General features: G+C 57.1%; 1 protein-coding gene across 1 annotated transcript in view; it reads right to left on the bottom strand.

The window, feature by feature from the left end:
* Positions 1-12,311, bottom strand: part of Ajap1 (adherens junctions associated protein 1) — a 77,539-nt gene extending 65,228 nt beyond the window's left edge. Inside the window, exons 1-10 of the mRNA XM_013031584.1 lie at positions 12,233-12,311; positions 10,012-10,074; positions 7,274-7,385; positions 5,759-5,835; positions 5,358-5,409; positions 4,887-4,950; positions 4,112-4,256; positions 3,341-3,583; positions 1,366-1,608; positions 1,166-1,265 (exon numbers count right to left, since the gene is read on the bottom strand). Of these exons, the coding sequence (XP_012887038.1) occupies positions 1,166-1,265; positions 1,366-1,608; positions 3,341-3,583; positions 4,112-4,256; positions 4,887-4,950; positions 5,358-5,409; positions 5,759-5,835; positions 7,274-7,385; positions 10,012-10,074; positions 12,233-12,311 (1,178 nt within the window). The remainder of the gene's footprint in view (positions 1-1,165; positions 1,266-1,365; positions 1,609-3,340; positions 3,584-4,111; positions 4,257-4,886; positions 4,951-5,357; positions 5,410-5,758; positions 5,836-7,273; positions 7,386-10,011; positions 10,075-12,232) is intronic.
* Between the last annotated feature and the right edge of the window lie 584 nt (positions 12,312-12,895).

The raw sequence follows: 12,895 nt of genomic DNA, 5'->3' as shown, positions 1-12,895 counted from the left end.
ACAGACAGCCCCTCTCCCCTGCCCACGGGGCCTTCTCCGGGCCGGGTCCCCGGCACTGCTGTGACTTGTTCTCTACCCCAGAAAAGGAAGGCCACAGGCTGACCCAGCCTGCTCCAACATGCACTCCCCACCCCGGCACCCCAGGAGAGGTGTCCATCCACCTCGCCCACAGGGTTCTGGGATCAAGCTCTCTCAAAGTAACGGACCAGCAGCATCTTTTCTGTTGGGACATCACGTGGACCGGTGCATCTGCACTGGGCCAGCCTCCCGTTAGTATGTGCAGGTCTTTTCCCCAGCCCTCTTAGACCCGCCGTGGAAGCACCTGGTGTGGACAGCATCGTGCTGGCCTCAGACGCAGACCCGAAGCCCAGGACCTAGAGTACGAAGATGCTGGACTTGGGAGTCCCAACATCTGTTAGAGAAACTGGAGCCAAAACAACTTTTTAAGCTGTCTAGAACTTTCCTTCTTGGACGATCCACATAGCTGCATTCAGCCAGGGCAGTGCCTGTGGGGTGGGCAGGGCACCCTGGTCGGCAGTGTCCACCTGTGGGGCCTCCCGGGGCCCAGGGGCCCCCACCAGCCATGTCACACCCTTGTGCAGAAGTCTCTAAGGGACAGCGTGTCCTGCACTTACAATGATCATCCCGACGCATCACTGGCTCTCATCCGGGGACAACCCTGTCCCCAAGGAGACAGTTACAGTGTCTGCGGACACATGGGCTTGGCACCATTCAAGGGTATGACCAACACCCAGTGAGAGAAACACCAGAAGCTGGGGAATTCCTGGAGATCGGGTGGCCCCACCCTGAAGACTTACCCCACCCTAAACACTGAAGCCGGAAGCCCTGATGCCAGACCCCTCTTCCCCTCTCTTTCCGCCCCCGCCCCCTGCCGCGGGTCACACAGGAGTAGCCGTCTCTCTTCCAGGAGGAAGGGTGGTCCTGAAACCCAGCTCCGGGGACCACGCAGTGTCGGGGCTTCTTGTGTGGGCACTGTAACCCCCGAGCTGGAGGAACTTGGGCAACCTACTTAACCACTCTGGGCCTCAGTTTCCCTGTGTGTACCCCCACTCAGGGCATGCTGGAGACCGCACGGTGGGTATTTTTAGGCTGGCTCTGGGTAAGCGTTCTCAGGGCCTCCGCAACTCCTCCATTCTTTGCTGACGCTGGGCGGTCAAGGCCCGACTCCTCCTCAGGGGCTCCTCGGCCACACGGGGCCCCCCGAGGCGTGGGGCCCACCAGCCCTCGCAGGTGCTCCGAGAAGACTGAAGGATAGCAACGCGTTGGCATTCTGGTTGCCCGGGCAACGTGCCCGCAAGCATTCCGGAGGAGGGAAGTGGTGACAAGCGGTGGGTGGCGATGTACCGGGTCCCGGGAGCAGGGAGTGTGGCTTCTGCATCTGAAGCTGAGCCTGGCTCTCCTGTCCCTGCTGCCGTCCCACAGCTACACAGGGACAGGCCCCGCTGCCCAGAGAAGTTCCATCGCCCAGAGGGCCCAGCCCACACGCCATGCACACCTGTGTCCTTTCCAGCCAGCAGCCCAGCACGAGCAGCCCACACCCATCTGCCTCACTTTGCCACATGCCCTGAACCATACCTAGCCTCACCCCTGCAAGGGGTGAAGGGTCAAAGGCTTGAGAGGGGTCCCTGCATGATCCTGCCCACACCAGCATCACGCCCTGACCCTTCTCCATCTGCCTCTATGCACAGGACAGAGCTGGCACCAGCCGGATCAACGCTGGCCTGGAGCCTTCCGTGAGCAAACCCCAGAAGTGTGCCTGGAGCCAGGAAGCGGAGAGGCCTGCAGGGGCACAGCTAGCTCTCGACACCCGGCACAGTCCTCAGCTTTACTTCGCCCGGACTCGCTGGGGGTGTGGAGGGAGCTCACCATGCACAGAGATCCAGGCCCTGTCCAGATCCACCTGTCAGCTTCCAGGCACGAACCAGCACACCGAGTCAAGAGACAATAAGCACCCTACTTCCCACCTGTTCTTAACCCTGCACCGGGGCCTGCCGGGGGAGACAGGCAGCCCTTCCACAGATGCAGAGGAGGTGGACCAGGGATGCTGGCTGACATGAGGGCAAAGCAGAGCCACCCCGGGCCACGTGATGACACCAGCGTGCCAGACGTTCAACTCAGAGTCCAGGACACAGGGCCATCTGGCCGCAAAGACTGTCAGGGAAGGTTCTAGGCCATCATGGGAAGACACAAGAGCCATCACACAAGTGCATATTTAACGACGGAAAACCAAACCGCGGAGGACTGAGCGTGGAGAGAAAAAGCCAGTGGGATCCTAAAATAGCGCCGCCCAGGGACTGAGCAGTAGCTGTGTGCCAGGCAGGCATCTTGCAGGGATCGTCTCATGCCGTTCGCTCGCCCGTTCTCTCGGTAACCTGAGAGAAACGAGTGTTACTCTCATCTTGCAGAAAAGAGACAAACAGAAATAGTAGCTGGGCCTCTCTGCAGGGACGGCTCTTAAAAATACAACTGAAAAAGGTGGCGCTCAGGGAGGGCGTCACAGGCAGAAGCTGGTCCCGGGAAGGACACAGCCCCCCCCCTCGCCCCCGCCCCCCTCACACACACAGTGTGCATCCTGGGACTGCTCCCTGGCTCTTACACTGGGGAGCACACGTTCCTCTTAGCCAGCCTTGCACGTGTGGAGATGTGGCTCCTGTGGCTCATTACTGATAGTCTTGTTCCTGCAAGGGGAGCTGAGAGGAATAAATGTCAGGCTGTCGCCAACTTCCTAAGCGCCCGTTGCAGCCTCTGTATCTTCGCAGGAATTTTCTATTTTGGTTTTTGTCGCAATGGTTATGTTCGTATTTACGAAACTCCACACGATTGCCCGGCACTTGTTAAATCAAGTGAGGAGGGGGGGAGGAGAGCCACGGAGGAGCAGCTGCCTCTCAATGCACAGCCCCCTGGCTTCCAGGATTCTCAAAAGAATGGCACTGCCCGGGTACAGAGGCCTGGCAGGGGCCCAAGGGCACGGTGGCCCAGGACAGTGCTTGGGGTCAGGGGGCTTGGAGCCAACAGCCCCAGACCCCAGCAAGATCTTGGACCAGTGGCCAGAGTGAGTCCCCGGGGCCTCTCCTGGCCCTGGCGTGTGTGATCATGGCAAGGAGCCGGCTAAGCTCCTGCAGAGGGCCTGGCTAGGCGTGCCCAGAATGGGAAGACATCTCTGGATTCCAGCCATGGCAGGCTACGGTCCCCAGAGCAGCTGTGTGCCCAGTGCTGGAAGGGCAGACGGCCAAGGCACTAAGGAGGGGCAGCTGGGCCAGCATGGCCGGACACCCCATGGTTTTATTCCTTTGCTCTGCAGGTCACATCTCTCTCTGACCTCCACCCTTAAGGAGAAGCTTGATAAAGGGCATCTTCTTGGGGTAGTGGCCAAATGGCCTCATGTGGCTGGAGTGTGGCGGGGGGATGGAGGAGAGAGGGGCTGCAGGGGAGGAAGACCCATCTGGAGTGCGAGAGCAGAGCCCCGGCAGGAAGTAGACCAAGGAGCTTCTGGGACTTCGGTCACAGAGGGGACCGGCGAGGCTCAGCACTTCCTGGAAGATGTGTCTGATGACCTTCACACCTGGGAAGGACTGCCCATCAGGCATGACCTTGAATGTCTGAGGAAGGCCGGGGTGACTAGGAAGGCAGGTGACCTTGAGGGTCCTTCTGAGTCTGTAAGCCTCGGATCTCAGGCTTGGAGAGGAAGGGTAGGCGGGCAGGCCTGGCTGCAGGCACCAAGCACAGGCTGGGGCTGAGCCCATCTGAGATGACCTTGGGACCCCCAGAAGCACTTAAGAAACTTTCTTCATAACTGCTCAAAACAGACTGCGGTCCTCAGTGCTTCACACCCAACAGGGAAGGAGACTAGGGCCCTGAGTTCAAGCTCCCCTTCAGCAGCCTCTAGCAGAGCCCAGAGAAGGCTAGGGAGGAAGGTGAGGCATGTCTTCTGGGCTTGGGCCCCTTGGCAGCCTCCTAGCTCTCCACCGTCCATGGGAGAGAGCACAGCTCAGACGAGGAGGTGGGCTGGACTGGGAGAGCCTACCTGTGGTACTCACTCAGGGCAGGTGTGGCTCTCTCTCCTGGGTGGGGGAAGGTTCCCAGGTCCCACCACAAGGCAGTGGAAAGAAGGAGGCACGGGCAGCTGGCTGGAAGTCCACATTGACCCCATCCACAGCCAGCACCTCCCACCCACAATCCCGCCCTGGTGCACAGGGCCGCATGCCCCCAGACAGGCTGGACTGGTCCATGTCTACCTGCCACGGGAACCCCGGAGACAATGCCGACCTCAGCACTTCCGAGATCACGGAGCAAGGGCGGATGGTGTTCCCACTGCAGAAACCTTCCTGGGGAAAGCCATCACGGCCCCTCGGCAGGACCCAGGGCCCAGCTAACCCTGTGCGATCCTCTCGTGACACCCACCCTCCCCCGTGTAGGGGGAGAGGACACACGGACACATGTGCCTCACAAAACACAATCACATGTACACACAAATCCACAGAGAGACTTCCTGTGCACGGGGGCCCAGAGAGGTACACACAAACACAGGCCTGTGTGTGCACACCGTGTGTGCAACGATCCTTCCCACATCCCCTCTGGTTGCCTGGCTGTGAACTCCCTCACAGCCCACAGGATACCATCTCTTGAGGACTATCTCTCCCCTCCCCCCACCCCAGATCCATCCTCCCTTCCAAGGTCTGCAACTGGAAGGCCCAAACCGAGCAGTAAACACAGCCTGGCTGGCATTATGCCAGCCACTGGCATGGGGACAAGAGGCTGCAGGCCGGGCAATCATCCACGGAGAAACACAGAGGAGGCAGCCAGACAGTGGCTAAGGGGCGGGACCACGCCTGGGACCTAAACCTCCAAGACTCTGTGAGAAGAACCGGGGCTGCTGGGACAGAGTGGGTGTCTGCGAACTTGTCAGCGCGTCCCGACAGCCCCAGGATTCTGGGTTGAGAAAGAAAAGGGAAGAAGTTCTATTTCAGGGGGAAGCATCTTTTCTGGCTAATCAGAGGTGGGATGACCGGCCCAGGAGGACCCTCACGGAACACACCTGAACACCCGACATTCCAGGGGAAGTTGATCCTGAGCAGGGTGCCCCTGACCACCTGTCCATGCCCCGTGGTGACTGGATTCAGACACCAAATTCTGCCTAACAGTGCCCACCACCTGAGGAGCAGCCGTCCTCCAAGTCCATGGTCTTCCTTGTGCCATGGACATCCAAACAAGGAACTCAAGAACACTGCACATGACACAGCCCATGCTCCTAGGGCTTCTGCCTTCCTGATGCCCCTGGCTATGTATTTGCTTGGGAGGTAAGGAAAGTGGGGTGCTCATCTGCTGATACTCAGTACCTGTAGGGCTCGAGGCCGGGTACCGAGCCCACCTCGTCAGGACATCCCAACACTGGGACCCAAAGACCAGGGGCCACTGGAACCCACAGGGCATGGGACAGATTCTTCCACAAAGAGGTCGGCTGTCCAACTTCAGCCATCCATCCCTATGTCCTTGCTCTGTCCCCAGCCCTCTCTAACTCTCTCTAAACCCAGTGGGTAGGCCTCTCCTGTCTCCCCCTCCTCCTCTCCCTTCCCTCTCCCCCGTCCCAGGGCCTCCACAAGCACAGCAATCACTGTCTTCTCAGCGGTAGTGTCTTACTTGGGGGCTGGCCCCAGCCTCCCCAGGGCCTGGTTATGAATGGGTTGTATCTCAACAAATCCACAGGCTTAGTCCTTACCCCAGAGGGCTGGGAGTGTACCTGCGCCTGCGGAGTCTTTGCTGGGGACAGTTAAAGCGAAGTCAGTACAGTGGCCCTGGTCCAGTGGCACAGTTGTCCTGAGATGAGAGCACAGAAAGAGGTCTGTGAGGGAGAAGATGGCATCCAGCAGCCAGAGAGAGGCCCCAGGAGGAACAAAGTCCTGCTGCAGCCCAGCCCTGGACCGATTCCGTCTCTCCCCGTCCGACTCCGCCCACCTGCGGGCTCAAGACTCGGTCCTTCTAGCAGTCATTCAACACGATCAGCTGCACCAGCCCTCAGGGCTAGCTCACAGCAGGAACTCTGAGAGGCCCCTGACAAAGCCCTCCAATGAGGCGTGCCCATGGGTGCCGGGTGTTGACCATGCTTGGTGTTGTCATTGTGTTTATTCAACAGCCATGTATTAAGCACCCGCCATGAGAAGGTTGGTTGTGGAACTGAGCAACAAGTGCCTTTCCCCCTCCCTCACCTGGCAGCACACGGCACTGTCATGGCTCACCATCCACTAGCTTGGGACTGGAAGGATAGGTAGGTGAGTGGATGGATGGATGGATGGATGGATGGATGGATGGATGGATGTTGGATGAGTCAGTGAATAAATGAGTGGATAGAGGAATGGATGGATGAGTGGCTGGCTATCTGGCTGAGTGGGTAGGTGGGTGGGCAGACAGGTGAATGGTTGAGTGGATGGATGAATGGATAGACAAGTGGATAGATGGGTGGGCAGATGGATGGATGGATGGATGGATGGGTTGGTAGATGGATGGATGGATGGGTTGGTAGGTGGATGGATGGATGGTTGACTGGATAGATGGATGGATGGGTGGGAAGATGAATGGGTGGATGGATGGGTGGATGGGTGGATGAGTGGGTGGGTGGTGAAGTTGATTGTCAACTTCATTGGTTTGACAAATGCCTAGAATATTAGTAAGGTGCAGTTGAGTATGTCTGTGTGGGTGCTGGCAGGCAGAACTGGCAAGAGGGAAGACCTACCCTGAGTGTCTGTATTCCCATCTTGTAGTCTGAAGGTCCAGTGAGAATGAAAGGAGGAAAAGAAGTGATGAGCTCCGGCATTCTCTCTACTTCCTGACCTCACCAAGAGGTGAGCTGCTCTTCTCTACCTCCCTGCTGTGCTCCACCACACCCTTCCAGCTCTTCCCCACCACACTCTCCCTGCCATGATAGACGGAAACTTCTGAACCTGTAAACTCGTTCTTTTCCTTGTTTAAATGGTTCATAGCAGATATGTTGCCCCGGTGATGAGAAATGAATATGCCACCTGAGGAACTAGGCAGTTTAGCTGCAGGACCTGGTCCTGGATTCCACTCTGGCTGGGCAAGCCCTAGAGGAGGAGTCAACAATCTTGAGTACCAGGGAGGAATTCCCTGGATGGAGCAGAAGGTGTGCTGAGATCCCCAGGAAAGAGCGAACCAAAGAAGAGAGTGGAAGGGAGCTTCTACTGTCAGCTTGAGGCAGTCAGTTGCTTTTATTTTGTTTTTATCCAAATACAAGTCTCACCTCCCAAGATCATCTCCCAAGGAGTGAGTTATCTCTGGGCTTTGGTGGCATCTCCTGGGCACACTGTACAGACAGACCTGCAGACCTGACACCACGGGGTCCTCTCCGGACCCTGAGGAGTTAGCCCCATAGCATAGTCCCAATGATTCCCCGGATGCCCGCCATGGGCCCACACTCCCACGGCAATGCAGTGAGTCACAGAGTACCAACAGGGCAGAGACACCCGCCACACACACACACACACACACACACACACACACACATGCACGCACCGGCTCTGCTGGCTCCACTGTCCCCTACCCCCAAGAGCCCTACTGGACCACAGGAGGTGCCATCTACCCCTTGCCTGACCCCACTGTCCAGCTCCAGCCAGCCGAGGAGAGCAGGCCTGGTCCCAGGAGGCTGGGAAGGAGGACTGGCTGAGTGTGGCTGGACACTGCCTGAGCCTAGTGGACTTCACTGAGCAGAAATGGAGCTGTCCCAGGTGTCTGCCAACGCATCTCTAGGTCTGCGTTCCAGCCCCTTTGCACAAACAACAGGCTCCCGGCTGAGTCACCATAGCTGGCCGCCTCCCCCCTGACCCTGGGTGTGAACGCTGCCCACGCCCTGGCCCCACACCCAGGCTTCATCCAGACCGGCACACGCTTGTCACCACAGGATGCCTACTCGGTATTTGTGGGGCCAGCGTGGGGCTAGCTTCCACACGGAGGCTGGGAAGTACAGGGGACAGGTGGACACAGCCAGCCCTACAGCAGCAGAGTCAGCATGGACGCTGGACACACTGGAGGGTGGGGTTCTGGAGCCCCAGAATCCCGCTTACTAGGAATGCCTTCTCCCCGCTGCGGCCCTGGGCATTGCAGGCTGGCCTTAGCCCTCTTGTGGGTGGGTTGTATGATGCTCCACCTCTCTGACACTAACTCAGGAAACAGGTATTTCAGGTGCAATAGCTTTCTTGTTCGGTTGTTAATTGGGAACCCTTTGGCAAGGGAAAAACAATTTAGCAGCCATAATCAGCTGAATTCATAGCAGGCACGTTGCTCCGATTTATCAGTAATTGTCTCTGAAGCCTCTTTGGGGACAGAGGTGTTGCTGTGTTTCTCTCTCGCTTCTGCCGAGGACTTTTCTGGATGCGCTTTTGTTTCTATGTGATCTCAGGCAGGCTTTGAGGAGTGACACATCTGAGAAGGGACTGGACACCACAGGGTCTCAGACCTGATGCCCACAAACAACCAGACGTCCACTCTCCACGGCAGAGCAGAGCTGGTAGCCCTGCATGCACTTCCGTGCCTCGGTTTCCCCACCTGTCAAGGGAAACCTCCCTTGAACTTGGTGAGTGGGAACGACTCCAGTCTGTGAACACCTTCACAATAAGGAAAGGAAAACCAGCCAACGGGCCCTTCTTGCCACAAATTCTGTCTTGAAGTTAATCACTTGTTTGTTGATAGTATGAAGCTACATTCACCTTGCATGTTTTCCCCACACGAGACCATGTTTGAATACTGGCCAGGATTCTTCCACGTGACCCCAGGTGGCATTTCACCTGAGGATGTCAATCTGTCCTTTTTCCTCTCCTTCCCTGCTTCCTCCTCCTCTTCCTCATCCAAACCAGGCCTGGGCTCCCAGTGGCAGGGAGAGGGGAGGGGGGCCTCCAAACTCAGAGTCCATGTAGCAGGAATCCGCAGTGTGGCAGGCTGGTGACAGAAAGTGCCTGGACGGGCCTGTGGGGGCCCAGGCAGATCGAGGAGTCACGGAGGCTCGGGCTCAGCCTTGGCCGGGCCCTGCATGATGTGTAGATGGTCGCTGGGAGGCCAGGCCAGGCTCTGCTCCCCTCACCATGCCAGCACCCTTCCTTCTCTCCATCCCCCTTCTCCCGTCTTACCAACCTCAGGCCACAGGACACACCCAAGTCCTCGCCTGGAGGCCTCCACTGGCACAGTGCCCCCACGCTGGCCACGCTCACGTCCACAACCTCGGGTCTTGGGGGAACATTCCATCCTCTGAAGACTTTTTGTTGCCCTGAACAAAGGCCTCATGCAGCTCACTGGCAGCCCTTGTCATCAGCGCAGAGCCACAGCCCGAGCCTTGCCTGTGTGATGTATCGGTGTTTGCTGTCTGCCTCCTCTGCGGATGGAGACTCTGTTTCCTGTGTCCTTGATTGCCCATACACGGAGGGCTGGGCCTGAACAGGGCCTGATGGACAGGTGAATGAATGAGTGAGCCAGTGGATGTAATGAATGAATAAGTGAGCGCATCAGTGAATGCCTCTGCTGCCCTGTGCTGGGCCTCGGCCCAAAGTGTCCCGCATTCAACAACAGCCATATGCTCCCTGTGCTCAGCTTCTCCGAGGTCCGCTGTGGCCGAGTGGAGTGCGGGCACACACTCTGCTGGGAGCCTGTGTGTGCTTAACGAGCCACGGTCCCCGGTGATCCTCGAGGCCCCGGCCAGCTCTCTACCTCTTCCGGCAGCACATGACCCTGCCCCTCCCTCCAGGAACTCCAGAACGTCCTGCCTGGACTGGTCTGCCCACCAGGCCGCTCCTGACTCTCCCTGTCCCCCCACCGCTGAGGAGAATCGCCCTGGAATCCCTCACTCAGCCTGGCAAACGTTGGGAAGGCGTTCCTATACCTTTTCCTGCTCAGTGTGAGGGACGCACGGCTCCAAACATCACTTAAAGGGAGATTGTGACAATGATCCCAAAATAAGCTCTCCCGGGATCTCACCGGGCAACCGGCACTCACCATGTGTGGGTCCACGAGCATACATGCTCATCATGATCTTGATTTTAAACACGTAACAATTTTCTGTTTGAGAAAGACTTGAAGGAGAAAGAGGCACACGGTCCATCTTGAGAAGAACATGGCCAAGGTGAAGGACCCAGGGAAGCACTGGGCCTCCGGTCTACCGTGCACACTGACCTAGGCAGAGGACATGGCCCAGAATTGCCACTGTGGCCAAAGGGAAGTGCTAGCCAGCTCAGGACAGAACCCAGGAAACTCATGCATACATGTTTGCCTGTTTGCACACCCATGAGCACATGAGCATCACACAGATACCAGCATGTGTATGTGTATGTGCATGCAGTGTGCTTTTTTTTTGGGGGGTCCAGTTGTGGGGCCTGAACTCTGAGCCTGGGTGCTGTCCCTCAGCTCTTCAGCTCAAGGCTAGCGCTCTGCCACTTGAGCCACAGCACCACTTCTGGCTTTTTTCTTTTTGCTTATGTGGTGCTGAGGAATTGAACCCAGGGCCTCAGGCATGCAAGGCAAGCGCTCTACCACTGAGCCACCTTCCCAGCCCTGCAGTGTGCTTTTTTGCATGTACATGTGATTGCATGCATGCAGCTGCGCAGCCTTGTGTATAAGGGCATGTGTGCATGATTGTCTATTTGTATGCATGCACATTCACACATGTGTGTGTATGTGCATGCATGAGTGTGAGCATGTAAACTGTCCTGCACATATGAATGTGGAGGAGGTACTTTTGGGGGGTCAGGGTGGTTCCGGGGGCACAAGGAAATTAAGGGTCTTAAGCACATTTTCAGACAAGGGAGTTTGAACATAGCCCCCTGCGTCCAGTTCAGGGGGGAGAAAAAGGATGGGGTTATCGGGGGAGGAGCCTGAGCACTGCAACTCAATAGCCCTGTGTGAGGTCCAGCTTCCCCTCCCCCACTATAACAGGCACTGGGGCCTCTGTGACCCTGTCAACTTCACAGAACAGGAGTGACAGAGCTGCCCGTGGGGCCGGGTTCCGAAAGAGCAGGAAAGGAAGCATGAAGGTCCTGGCACAGCAGGTGCTCCGTGTGACATCATTGCAGCAGGCTGACCTGTGACCCCGGTCCTGTGGTGGACACTGTCTGTAAAGAAGCAGCCTTTGATTATGTAATTAAGTTAACTAAGAGTCCTGAGGAGGTCATCCTTCAATTCCATAGCCCTATAAGTAAAAGACAAAGGAAGATTTCCTACATAAGGGAGCAGCTACAAGGAAATCAAGGCAGAGACAGGAGAGAAGCCACAGATGCCAGAGCCACCAGGAACTGGAAGAGGTGGGAAGGGCCGCCCATGCATCGCCAGATGGAGGCTGGAGCTGCTGGCATCTCGTCTGCACCTTTGCCCTCCAGGACCGTGGCAGGTCAATGTCTTCAGGGAGCCCACGGAGGAATGGAAGTCTGAACGCCACCACCGTAGAGTTCTGGTAGACCCAGAGGAAACTGGAGGTGACCCCAAGGAATAAAGAGTTCCTCCAAGCAGAGTCTTCCCATGACTGCCGGCTCCATCCATCACCTGACATTTCCTGCCAACACAACTCTACAACGCATGGGAACAGCCAAGGTGGAAAACCACAACCCTGCATCCCAGACGGACCAGAGGGACCACGGAGACCACAACCAACACCAGCACTGGATGCACGCTAGACACCAGCAGCACTGCAGACTGTGCCCCCACGGTGCATGCCAGGAGAGCACCACTGGGCATTACTTGTGGATGTGTCTGCCCAGCCCGCCAGGAGCAGCAAGGGTGGGGTCCCCCGCACTGGTCCTCAGCAGGGCCTCCTACCAATGGGAGCTTACAGACATCTCGCTGTGACACAGGGTGAGGTAGAGCTGTGCCTGCCACTGGACTCCAACGAATCATGAAGTACTCGTGGTTAGCAGTTCTCGGACCGTTTGCAAATGAACCACTGTGGCAAGGAATTAAAATCCCCCTAAATAAAAATCCCAGGGAAGGCAGCTACACAGAGCTTGGCTCTCTACCTTCCGCTGGACACCTGGAGAGGCTGCACAGGCAGCCTGTGAAATGCAGAGATGTGCTGGTTTCTTGTACAGAATTACACACATGGAAGCGCTCTTCCACTTCATGACTGAATTCCGTGTTGCACTGGTGGTGTAGAAAGAACCTTAAACCTGCAGGTATGTCTTTGTTCCCCATGGTTTACGGACTTAGAACATTTTGTAGCTGCTGGTACTGGACACAGTCACGCCAATGGTGGTCATGCGAATGGTGATCATACACACCATGCTCACGCTAACAGAGTTCATGCCCATGGCGATCACCATAATGGTGTTTCATGCTGACACTAATGACCTCACCTCCCAGAGATCATGCTAACAGTGCTCATATTCACGACCACCCTGACAGTGAACACACTAACGGTGATCACACTAACGATAATGACACTAATGGTGCTGTGCCTCGGGTGCCCAGGAAGGCTGCTGTGGCACAGGCACTGGACGCCGGGGTGCCTCCGTCTCTCCCTCCAACCCCAGTGGGAAGGACACCACAACCCGGGATGGCTTTGTTGTTTCGCCTCTTTTCCTTCTGCCGTCGAGACTGATGACAACCAAGGCAGGAGACAAGCACTGGGGACTGTGTGACTCCATCCTCTGAGGCCACCCCAGGCCCAGCTGTCAAGGGCGAGAGGTCTCTTACGGTGGCAGCCTCAGCTGGGCACAGCCAGGAGGCCAGGACCCAGTGAAGACAGGACAGCCCCACCCTGTCTTGGTCCACCCTGTTTCCATCTTCTGACCAGCTACCCTGGGACAACAGACACCTCTGAGACGATGCCTCCTCCATGAAGTGAAGACAGATAGGCCTGTCTGTCTGAGGCTGAGGCACAGGTGCTTGAAGG

The sequence above is a fragment of the Dipodomys ordii genome, unplaced genomic scaffold, assembly GCF_000151885.1.
Source record: "Dipodomys ordii isolate 6190 unplaced genomic scaffold, Dord_2.0 Scaffold6, whole genome shotgun sequence".
Classification (NCBI taxonomy): domain Eukaryota; kingdom Metazoa; phylum Chordata; class Mammalia; order Rodentia; family Heteromyidae; genus Dipodomys; species Dipodomys ordii.
Note: the sequence above shows the minus strand (reverse complement) of the source record. Positions and strands in the feature narration are given on the sequence as shown.